The 13,040-nt window shown below is 37.7% G+C and overlaps 1 protein-coding gene across 2 annotated transcripts; it reads left to right on the top strand.

Annotated features, from left to right (window-relative positions):
- Window positions 1-780: 780 nt before the first annotated feature.
- LOC107217645 (serine protease inhibitor 88Ea) lies at window positions 781-12,765 on the top strand. 2 transcript variants are annotated; one of them, XM_015655253.2, is made up of 3 exons: window positions 781-894; window positions 8,882-9,629; window positions 10,547-12,765. In XM_015655253.2, the coding sequence occupies exons 1-3, from the start codon at window positions 883-885 to the stop codon at window positions 11,131-11,133; spliced, it is 1,347 nt and encodes a 448-aa protein (XP_015510739.1). In that variant the 5' UTR covers window positions 781-882; the 3' UTR covers window positions 11,134-12,765. The 2 variants fall into 2 exon arrangements, with proteins under 2 accessions (XP_015510739.1, XP_015510738.1); XM_015655252.2 differs by lacking the exon at window positions 781-894 and adding an exon at window positions 5,985-6,309.
- Window positions 12,766-13,040: the final 275 nt, after the last annotated feature.

Raw genomic sequence — 13,040 nt, 5'->3', positions numbered from 1 at the left:
ATATTTCGCGAACCTCTTGCCTGATTTTAGCGATTTATGGTTCGCTGGATTCGCCTTGACATTCGTTAGATCACCAAGCCGCTCTCAAAACCCTGCGGTCTTCTGGGCCATTATATCATCGAGGATACCACGTCTGTTAGATTAAAACTGAAAATACCAACGCAAAATCATAGTCCAAACCAAGCCTGTTTGTTATCTGTGAATTCTAGCCTTCGAGTATTCGAGTATTAAATGACTATTAGTATATTTATCTTCTAACAATTGACTCTAAGCGGGCGGTTCTAGCTCTTCGAGAATGCGCAACATTGGAAGTTTCAACGCAGTTAATTTCTGATTCGCAACTCGGAAGCTGTTTTTATAGCTCGTAAACTCGCTTGCCGTACGATCTCTACAGAGTTTCTCGGCTGATTTCAGCTCACCCACGTGGGACGAATGCATTCGTACGCATTCTCGCGCGCATTAATGATCACACTTGGGGTTTCCCAATTTAAACTTCCAACAACAATAACCAACCGTCATATTGCAGAGCTGTATACTAATAATCTGCGTTGCTCATTCATTTATGATAATCATTGCATTAAAATAAAAGCATTAATCACAGAACGCGTCATAAGTTACCATATACAAGTGACGAAATTGATGCAATTGTTTCGATTCTCCACTGTAGTTGATCCCGCTGCAGCAGTGAAAAATTTCCCTGCAAGGCAAAGGTGAAACTCATCGAGCACACTCATCAGTGGTTGTGCGTAAACGTAGGCCTTGTTTCACTTCCACAAGCACACCGATAAGTTCTACCATAGAGTAGCAGCCGAGGCATGCAGTGCGTCATCACACCGCAACTCATTTTACGTATATTCCCCAGGGTTCTTTAATCTGGTCCGCATGCGATTTACGGTACGTATACAAATGTATATAACAAACATACAAGGTGTCCACTCTAAATCAGTTCAATTTCGTTGAGATCATCGTGATCGCAAGTGCAACAAAATTAGTCAGTTTGGTTCAATTAGATCAGTGCGATTAATCGGTTGATCGATATTTTAGATAATTCCATATGTCAAAAAGTTGTCTTATTAATAATACTGTTCATCATCATTAGTAGAAAATTGATTAACTAAAATTTTCTTTAAATTGATCAATCACAAAACTCCAGTCTTCGAAGTATGGTTGTATAACTAAATACTACCATTTTAGATGCAAAAAATGATGCAATTTCATGCCTTTCCTCAGAACTCTTCAACTTTTTTTTCGCACGTAGCGTAGTTTTCAAAATGTTTCCTCAATACTTACGTATATTCTGGGTTTTTCCTCCCAGCCAAGAAACGCTTAAACTGTTAGCGAATCACATAACTTGATGCGGGCCATTTGCTACATAATGTGTCGTGAGCCATTTCGGTTGGTGAATCGATAGTAGCAAAAGCAGTAATAAACAGTTTAATGTTCCCGTGAAAAATTGGTTTACCTCGCAGATATATCTTTATTAAGATGTTTCAGAAAAAAATTACTCTCGATTTTCTACCATGACACCTCGTAAAAACTTGTTTAGGTTAAAAGAAAGATTCTGTCAGAAGATGAGTGTTTTACGTTATGTGGAGGATCGTGATCATTGTCAGTTGATTTTGTCTTTTTTACATTTTTTGGAATTTATAAAGCATCGATTGTGAATACATTTTTTTTTCATCGCTTATATCAATCGTAACATCAATTTGCATCAGAAAGAAGATCGAAACTTGTATAATATTAAGTCTCCCGTTGATGTTTGAGAAGTGTATCCGACGACTTCGTTATTAAATCAATTCCATAAAATAGTTATAATTTATGAACGTTTAATTTAGGTGAATAAAATTCTCGGTTGATATATTTTTGTTATATGGATTAATGACGTGACCTTTGGGTTGAATATAAATGTTAGGAAATAAATAATAATTGAAGTGTGACAAGGTGTTTCTCCATAAATTGAAAAAAATGTGAAAAGAAAGTAAAAATTCAAATGAGTGGGATCTTCCACATAACGTAGAACGCTTATCTTCTGGCAGAATCAATCTTCTGACCTAAACAAATTTTTTAGGGGCTACCACAGTGGAAAATCGCTAATTATTTTTTTCTCAAACACCTTGATCTTTACACATGTTGGGTTCCCTGTGTTGCGTGCTTGCATTTAAAACTGCAATAATTTGATGCTGTAGAATATAAATCGAAACGTCGAGACTCGAATAAGTGTTGAAGTGAGCGAGTGGGAAAAATACGCGTACCTACGAGTAATGCAAACAATTACTGGGGAATACCCGCAATAAAGATAGTTCCAAGGTGAACACCCATTATTGCTGTTCTTTCAACGGAAGTTGGATTCCAAGTAGCAACATCGCGTCGATAAAGAAGTTCAACCGTATGATTCTTTTACCATATGTCACCAGTACCAAGTTACAGAAAACTTTGTGCAAGCTCTTATTTTGTCACGCCGAGTTTATTCATACCGAAAAATTAAAAAAAAAAAATCCTTAAGATTAATTATTACGATTGTATTTTCTGCCACAAGATGGCGTCTTAATTGTTCAGTATGATATATATGAGATATTGACGTAGGTTTCGACGAAAACAAATGAATAAACGACAATTCGTAATAACGCCTTCGAACATCTCAAAATTAAGTTATTGACCCTACAAAATTTTTATTTTTTTTTGATATTACCATCAAACTGCTTAGCTGATACATGAAATCACAGGAAAATAACGTATTTCAGGAAATGAAATTGCTTTAAAATCCAGGACAACGATATGAAAAATATCAACTGTATAGACTGCTTTCTTTGGTGTTTTTTCTTACGTTTTTGTTCTTCGGAAAATTCATATCTCTGCAAGGCCTTGCTATAAAAATCTGAAACAATCATACAAACCTAGATAGAGCAGTGTTCTAACATAAAAAATTTCTCAGCCGATCTGAATCGAAATCATCTATAGGTACGCGATGTATCTGTACGTGAGGCGTTTCCAGCAGAAACTTCACATCGCCGGGTCGTTGCTTTCGAAATTGAGGCCACGGGCGGCGGGGCTTGACCCGAATTCATTTTACCCGTACATACGCATTGCACACCCAACATCGGAGTGTTCGCGTGTATGTACAGTCACATACAACTGATTACGAATAAATTTTGTGAGCCGGTGTTAAAAAACTCCGGGAATCCCGATGAGCACTGTGACGTTAAAGAAATCCGGTAATTTCTCCTCGGGCGTATGATTTCTCCTTCGTAGATATTAACTTACAACGCAATCATTCCGTGAAAACAATTTCATGTATCACAATCAGTAGTTCTTGCTGCAGCTGCTGCAGCCTCGTCATTTTGAAATTTCCTGGTATTACGTAGTCGTCATTGACTTTAAACTTGATGATAAACATCCGGGAGGTCGGAATGTTTTTCTCCTTGCTCTTCTGCTCATCTGCGCTGTACTATTTAATACTTAAAATTGTTTGTTTCTTTTTATATTATTTACTCTTACTCTTCCTCTTCTATGGGAAAACCTTATTGCACTTCGCTGTGATCTTTAGTTGTTAGCAATTGGATGTGATATATTGTGGATATAGGAGGAATTGAAAACGGAAAATATGTCTATAATGTATAAAAAAAATTTATACGAATGATGTGATGATTCTTTGTAACAAGTTGCGTCACGATGTTGATTCCTGCGCAAAAACTTGTCTGTAAGTGATTCTTGCTTTTTATGAAATAAATTATCATCATGACAAAACCACAGATTAAAGGATAAAAATTCGTAACGAAAGAACCATTCGTATATGATTTTCAAAATTTATTATTCTCCGCAGATTCTTGATTATCTTTTATATTTACCGATACGATTCATTTTACGGTCGAATTGAAAATCAGAGGCAAAAAAAATCAACATCAGTCGAAAAGTTGTTTTTTACAATAATTCAATTTTTTTATTGTCATCTTTGTAAAATTCGATTTTGTAAATTCGATATATATGAGAAATGATATAATAAATTACAAAAGCACGAATGATCAGATATACTAGATCATAAATCATACAGTTCACTATATAGTTGACATTTCTTACATATTTTATCGAATTTACAAGATAAATAATGCAATAAATTACATGCTGAATTCTTTACAAACATTTTATGATTTAAGATGTGAACATTTTTTGTAGGATAATACCTATATATATACACTGTGTATGTAAACTCATATATTATACAAATGTGAAAGCTGCTACGTTCCACAAGTAATATGCATATCCGGATATATTAATAAGTACGTGTAAATTAACGTTCACGATACGTTAATCACTGAATTTCTCAGATTTCAAATAAATCGAAAATTTCTCTCTTCATTAGCTTGAAAATCTATCTGTGTCACATGTAACACACATACATCCAATAACTTATTATAGATAATTCATGTTTACTATAAAAGCGAGTTCTTATCAATCACAGCGTTATATATATTTGCGAAATACATACACATTTAATCTGCAAGAAGATAATAGCATAAAGGAGAAAAAAAAAGCAAAGGAAGAGAGTGAAATGGGTGAGGTTAGGAAGTAAGTGCAGGAACGTTCAACAGGTTCTGAATACCGTTGTCATGACGACATTTTCTTATAACTCCGCACTTTCACTTATCTGGTGTATATACAGGCGAATACATATATATCATGCATTATGTATCTACAATCCAATCGTTGCGACGGCTGCAATTCCTGCAGAATCAATTGATTGCACTTCTTGTAGTTCTAAACCGCAAAGAAGACGCTGCATGCGGATTAAACCGCAAATTTTCGAATTCTGCAGCATTCATTATAACTGTCAAAGTTTGACTGTCATTTTTTACTTTTCTTCTGTTTTATCACAGTCTCGCTTGCTAGGCAATGAGAAAAAGTCTTTCGATTTGAAATTGCTTTATTTGGTAATTCATTTTGTTTAGTTTAGAGGAGATTGAAAATCATACGCAAATATGAATAATGCTAGGCGAATTAAACAGAACTCAACAAGCAGGAGAAAAATTTAATTTAATAAACTCTTCTTGCCGATGACGTATGTTTTAACATTGTCAACGTACGCGAACATTCATGTTTTCTTTAAATTTCACCTTGAAATATACCTAAGTATTAATAATTAGTGGTCGTAAACTTTTAGTTTATCAAATACTTTCTTTTCATTTTGCATTTGCTATGTCACGAAACACGCGGTCGATTACCTGCAAAAATGGTCAGTTCCAGCGATTTGAGAGTCTGAAGCAGAATTGAAAACCTCACCCGCAAATACTTCGGAGATAGCGCAAAAATCTGAGATTTCCAACCAATATCTGAGCTCATCAATGCAGCTGCAGCCGGATGCTTCGGTATGCATAATCTGTATGCGATAATATCGAAATTACGAGGCGTGTAACTTCGGGATTCCCAGCCTGACAGTCAATAAGTTATATTAATATTCGATCAGATTGCAGAGATGAAATAACAGCACCATGATTGGAAACCTTGAAGATAATCGCTTGTGAGTGAAGTTCTAAAGATTCAGTTGAATCAACTGAACAATTAATAGCTTGTTGTAAACAAGAAGAAGAAAAAATTCGTTATCAGTTTCATAAAATCACTGCGAAAATTGAGAAAAGTTCGAGTTCAAGAGTTGGAAAACTTTCAAAATATACCGATCGTATAATTGTCCTGCAGGATGAAGCGTTGATTTTTCGCCCCGGATCCAACGAACGGACGCCTCCGATCTCAATCGCAGTTATTGAAATTTCGACTTCAGCTATAGTCTACGTAAAAACTTGCCTTTGAACTTTGGCATTGGCTGCCAACAAACATGTCTAAGTTCCTGTATAATTTTGTTGTGCGCACATCGAATCCGAAAGAGACAAAAGCCATGCTGCGAATACCTACTCCTAATTTTTTTTCCCGACGATTACGACTGGCGTTTGAATGCGAAGAATGTGCGCGTCCGGCGTCCATTTCGGTTGTCGTCGTCACGCCCGTTCGTTCTGCCTCGACGAAGGATCAGCCGAGCGTCGCAGCCAGCATTGGCAGTTAGTTCTCTTGGCAACCTCGACGAGAGCAGCAACTCCGAGCAACATTTCTGCCGTGATTGAATATCGTACGGTCAGAGTAGACTAATTCATTGATGAAATAGCGGTTTTAAACACAAGTGTGCAGTGAACAAAGAGAGGAGATATTCGTTGTTAATCTACACATATGTAGAAAAAAAATTGAAAACAAAAAGTAAATAATTAATATCGGACAGTAATTTATAAATATAAAATTTGTCAGCCGTGCGGAATATTCTTCAAATCGGTAAGTGCAATCAATCAATGTATAAGAATATAAATAACATAATAATTGTAATGATTCAAAGTCACACGATATTTGTCCATTTTCATTTCATGTACTCGATTTTTTTATTTTCTTTTACTTCATTCATTACTAACATTCAATTAGTAAATTAATTTTCGTGTTTAGCAATAATATTCTCGGTGTCGCTTATCCGTTAGCAAAATAAAAACATGGCAAACTGGATGTAAGATAAAGAAAAATTGATTTAAAATAATTACGCGGAATTGTACTTTTCATACAATCTACAACTAATATTAATTTTCTAATTTTTTTTTTCTACTTTGTTCTTTATTCTTGAAGCAGACGTTTAAAACTGTTGCGAGTTCGTCACCCGTATCTCACTCAAATGCCTGATGGAATAATTAGCTGTCGTACTTCCTAGAATCGTCAGTATGAGTATTCGTACCTGCGCATGTTCAGCAATTAAGGAGGTTAAGGTTAAACTGTGTGGGCAGTTATATATATTACACCAATACGTATTTACCCTCCAGTCGTGGTTGTATATACTCTGAATGGTAAAAAGCAAGAGTATTACAGGGGACCAAAATACATCGAAGGGAACCCGTGAAAGTCGCCTTGGAATTTTCGAAACTACTACACCGAATATTTTTCAATCAAGACTTCCTTACTTGTTTTTGTTATAAATGAGATTTGATACTCGACGTTAATTCAGTTACATACTCATACCAACACACAAAATAACACTAGAAACACATTGTCTGAAAATTGTATAAAGCTTACAAGTCGAGGTACCGTCATAAAATATTTTCAAGGATATCTGCACGGGTAGAATTGAAAATATTTTTCGTACAAATGAACAACTTTAGACAACGAGCAATAAATATATCGGGATTTCCAAAAGTCGTCCTCATTGTAATTCCGCGTACAACAATTTTGTCCCGTGTTGAAATAACGGTCAACTTCAGTAATCGTTATTATACGTAACGTATCGCGGTTTCACGCTCTAGCATATCTTCCGAGTGTGCAGAAGTGATTTGCAATTGAGTTGATTCCCGCGTCGTTTCTTTGCACAAAACTAATAAATATGCGTGGCTGCCTGCGCGATTTACGCGATTGTAACTCGAGTCTGTTATGTTAGGTTAGGTTTGGCTAATTTAATGCAGGAAAGTTCGGTAGTTTCTGGGTAGTCGCGTCACGACGACGTCTCCTCATACCGCCGCACTTTCACTTCTCTATGTACATAGGTAATATTACACATGGATGTATGCGTTGTATTATATGAATATGCCAACCGCTCGTCGTCGCATCGTCTGCTACGTTCGCGGAATGAAATGAATGCAGTCTTGAATTAAAATTCCGATTTTTGCTTTTATTCTGCCTAGCTGCCATTTTTCACTTTCTTTTTCTCCCGCACGATCTTCATATTGTAAACCAAGTGCCAAGTAGGAGAATATTTTTTTCCTGCAAATTCTTGATTTATGCAAATTACTTGTATTAAAATAAATTTATGTATTATATTTATCTACGACTATAGTATAAGTTACATTTATTTTGAAAATATCAATTTGTATTTAGGGTATTTTCAGTGAACAGCGCTATTTGAATTTTGACGGTCAAGCAACGAAGTTCATACGTTTTGTTTTTATAACCTAAACATATTTATATTCACTTTCTTCAAATTATTTATTTATCAGATGCAAATATAATCGTTATAATTTATTCAGTTCGACCTTTGTGCCTGCTAAACTTCTTCGCACAGACTGATTATTTATATATTAAATACATGAATAAATATCTTTTTACTAAGTAAAAACGGTAAATAACTTGGAGTGTTTAATACGCTGATCATCGATTGAAACTTATACTTTAGCGGTTATATTATTTAGTGATTAGCTACCCGTACGTTACTAATTAGTCAATTAGATAATTTGTTCACCATTTAACAACGTGTAAAAAAAGAAAACCTTGTCAGCTTTAAATAGCCCAGTTTAGTATATGTATAAAAGCCAGGAATGGAAACAAAATAAGTATTGTAAACAATACTATCGTTTTACCACATTTACTATAATATGATAAGCCTGCGCCGGACGCTCATAAAAACATCACGTCGTAACGAATATCTATTCAACAAAACCGCAAACCATCTCGCCCACTTTTACAAAACATTCGAAAACATTCGGAGATCCGTGAGATTAAGTCCGACAATAAGAGCAAGAAAAAAATATTACGGAAGTTCAGCACTGCAGTGTTACGCCAAATGAATTCAAACGCAAAAGAAAAACCTGGAGTTAATTATTCACAAGTACCTGCACCAGGGGTATTCCATGATGGTGAAATATGGGAACGACGTTTCGCTAGCAGATAGGCAACTGGTCTTACATGTGATATACTATGGGTACCTCAGACGTAACTCTGGTTGCCTATTTGCCGGCGAATCGTCGTTCGCGTCGTTGCCTTTCACGGAATCCTTCAGGTATGATATAGGTCTAATATAAATAAGATAAAAATACGTACCTCCAAAGTTTATTGCGGCTGTACCATATTTATGCTTTTCTTCTTCTTCGTCTTTCAGAAGATGTATAACATCGCATTTGTGTGCCTTGCGTTGTGCGCAGCGTTTTTGGGCATGACTTCCGCCCAGTGTCTGACCGGAAATGATAACCCGACGATGATAGAGCGGGATTTCAACCAGAAGCTGTCTCAGGCGCGTCTCGACTTCGCCCTCGATACGTTGAGGAAAACGTCGGAGTTCGAGGGGGTCGACAATATATTTTACAGCCCGCACAGCCTGCACGAGGCACTGACACTGGCCTACTTCAGCGCTCGAGGAACAACGGAAGCCGCACTAGGACGGGCGCTTCACATCCCGGAAATATACTCGAAGACTCATGTCCAGCGATTCTACGTACTTGAAAATGCCTTGAGGAGGTTCATGACCGAGCAGGGAAATGTGAGCACGAACTACGAGTTCAGGACCGCAAATAAACTCTGGGTTACCAAGGAGAGACGTATCAGAGAGTGCATGCTCGACCTTTTCAATTCTGAACTCGAGCACGTCGACTTCAGGTCAAACCCGGAAGCCATTCGACAGAGGGTTAACCAATGGGCGAGCAATGAGACAAAAGGTCATATCCAGGACCTCATTCCTGACGGTGGTATCACCGAGGACTCCGACCTCGTTTTGGCTAATGCGGTCTACTTCAAGGGACTTTGGAAGAGCAAGTTTGACGCCGCAAACTCGAAGAAGGACAACTTCTACTCGAACGGATCTCGCACCCATCTTGTAACGTTTATGAAGCAGAAGGGAACGTTCAGTCATGGTAAGAAATTGGTTTCATTTATACAAGGTAACCGAGGACTATCATCTTATAGGTAATCAATGCAGTCCTTGTGAAAATCTGCGACCAATTTTCCGTTAGAGAATCACAGTCCTTTGAAATTGGCCAATGTAATAGCATCTCGGGACTCAGAATAGAATGAGAACAGGGCTAGTGAATCGTCATCTAAAAGTAAAATATGTTTTAGTCGCAGAATTTTACATATTGGTAGCTTATGGGGCGATAGTCTTGGGTCACCTCGTGTATTGGCGTAGGATGTAGATGGGAGACCGGTGGTTCATTGTAGGGTAGAAGTACCGGTTTTAATCATCTTATTACCAGTGTTCGCCACCGGTGAATCGAATGAAGAAAGACAGAATTTTATTGAAGTGGACATAATCAGTGGTACACTGCCCGCAAGCAATGATACATCTATCTTAGTTAATCGCGTAACGGTCCTGTGCTCTGATAATGCAGTGTAAAGTAAACTGACAAATGCAACTCTTTACCGAGTTTGTGAAATATTCAATTGGATAATGAAGAACCGAAATTAGTGTACTATTGAATTAACCTTTCGAATCAATGTATAAAATAATATTCTATAGTTAAGTATCTTCCTTCAAAGAGGAATCGTCCGAATGTACTCGAGAGTTATTCAACGACAGAAGTAATGAACAAATGAATCCTTTTTTGAAATTGGGAAAGTCCCAAGTGACCATTACACCGAATGGTTAGAGCCCTGTAAAGCATATTTACTGCCTTACCTTGTAACGAAAGGTCAGTACCATTTGGAACGTTGACAATTTGGTGTTTTAACTGTTTAGTGGAATTGTCTGTCCAAATGTTGACGGTTTAAAACCTTGACCCGCAGCCTGCAATTCGAAATTGAAACGCTCATTAAAAGCCGTTTAAATTTCCAGTCGTTTCGGAGGAAATCGGGGCGCACATTCTCCAGCTTCCGTACAAGGGTGACGACGTCTCGATGTACATCCTACTGCCGCCATTCGCGGGAGCGCGAATCGTCGAGGGCAACGACACTCGTGACGCAGTGCAACAGCTGATAGAGCGTATTACCGGAACTGAGCGAGCCGGCGCCGAGCTTCGTGATATTCTGGAGGAAGGCATGGCGCCCAGGGAGGTTGAGATATTCATGCCAAGGTTCAGTTTCGACAAAGAGCTGGCAGTCAACCAACTCTTAAACGCGATAGGCGCCGGCGAAGTTCTGACCCCGGCTGCCGACTTCACCGGACTTCTCGCAGACGGCGAGCCCGGCCTTCACCTCGGGGACGCCGTGCATCGTGCCGTTGTCGAGGTCACGGAGGAGGGTACCAAGGCCACCGCCGCTACCGCCATCTTCAGCTTCCGCTCGAGCCGACCAGCCGAGCCTGCGGTTTTCAATGCCAACCACCCCTTCCTCTACTTCATCTACGACAGGCTTAGCCGCTCGATCCTCTTTGCCGGCGTCTATCGCACACCACCGTTGACCACGTCTGCTTCTTATGTTTAGAATCTAGAATAGTTTCCGTAACGTCAGGGGACGCAGCACGCCCATGTTTTCTAAGAACTGTGGTCTACGATTTTTCGGAGTAATGAATTCGCCGGGGACGTATTTGGAGAGATCGAGTTGTGTAGCGTTGTGTAAACGTGGCGTATGCGTACCGAGAGAACACGGTGAAAGTTAGCACGCTGAGTGATCGACTGCGCATGCGCAAGATGATTGGACCTTATTGGTTAGCTATAACATACCGTGGTAAAATTTCTATCTGGAAGGCAGGGGAGCCAACTTTATGCTCTCAACGAGACACGGGCTGTCAAACTCTTCAACGTTAAGTGGCGAATTGAGGTTATGTTACCACGATGACTAGTAAAAGTTGTCAGTCATCGGTCAGGTAGCAATAAACGTTTGTCAAATTTCCTACAAGCCGTGAATTAGTTATTAGAAAGTTGCTTAGCCTGAAAAAATTCGCAGCGTATATCTAATCTCCATAAGTCGCGTTTGACGGCTGGTGCTTGGCGCGGCCAGCCTGCATTAGAAGACGACGAAACTAGCGCAGTCACTCAGCATGCTACCTCTCACCATTTATTATCGGTATAAGGCGTATTTTTATTTTCTAACGATTTCCCGGTTTATCAAACGAAGTATTTATTATACAAGGTTCATTCGTTTTTGACGAATTTATTTGTGATCGATGTTTCGTAGGGCAAAGAGTTTCAATATTCCCAAAGCAGGGATCAGATCATACAGTTATCGATTTTACTGCATATTTTTAGAAAATAAAATATGTGGTTACTAGAAAAAAAGATACCAATGATGTTATGCCGTAAAGTTCCCTTCTCTGAATCTTGGAACAACTGCCAAATTATAATAGTTTTTTAAAAATTATAACTTTGGGTGTTATTTACACTTCCCGAAATATTCGTCGAACGCAACTTACCGAAAATCAGAAAAATGAAACCGCTTATCAATATTATCATAATATTCATTCGAGCGTCGTGAACTCAATTATTATATGTGTATCATCCGATGCGCACGACTTTGATTTTCCAGAGATACCTTGTTACACCTGCTCATACAACTTTGAATAGTTGTATTTTGTTTTTATATTTTATTTGTCTGCGGTTTATATACTACGGCATGCGTGTGTAGTAATTTATTTTTTCCAGAATAGTTTCTACATGTTTTTTGTCATTCTTTACATGTATTAACGTTTACTTAATTTTTTTCTCATACTTAACGACTTGTCAGAACTATGATTCTGTTGGCCTTTGAATTTAGTCTATGATTATTTTATATTTGGTTTTATAATTACTATTTAGTAATATTTTATAATTGGCACCAATAATTAGAATGATTTCATTAGGCTTATGAAGGCTACGTTACATATTATTATGGATTATTTATATATACCGCTATTTGTAATATATTGTCTGTTGAATTGATTGACCGATAGATTCAAATCTTGTATGCTTTTAAATAATATGAATTCATATGAAACTCGTGTGTTAGGTATACATACTATTTGTAGTGTATATTATATTGATGTATGTCCTGTAATGATGACTATAATACCACGATGACAACAACGGAAAGGAAGGACTACAGCGTAATTTTGGAAATAAAATCGGTATTATTTGTTGACGTCGATTAGATTACTATTATCCCTCTGATATTGACAGTCTACATCAATAAGATGTGAAATTGTCTGTAATCATTCCTATCATGATGAAAATTCTGCAGAATCAGGTTGAAGCACTGCACTTCAAGAAATTGATTTGCAGAGCCATGAAACTGATTGCATCTAACGTGACTGACTTTTAGACGCCGCAAGATTGAGCTGACGAATAAATACATTGTTCTAGCCTGAGTCTATAAATGAGGTGAATTTTGACGAGCCTCAGATTTCCGCTTGCGCA

The sequence above is a fragment of the Neodiprion lecontei genome, chromosome 5 (genome assembly GCF_021901455.1).
Source record: "Neodiprion lecontei isolate iyNeoLeco1 chromosome 5, iyNeoLeco1.1, whole genome shotgun sequence".
Classification (NCBI taxonomy): Eukaryota; Metazoa; Arthropoda; class Insecta; order Hymenoptera; family Diprionidae; genus Neodiprion; species Neodiprion lecontei.
This window is presented reverse-complemented; position numbering and strand designations above follow the sequence as displayed.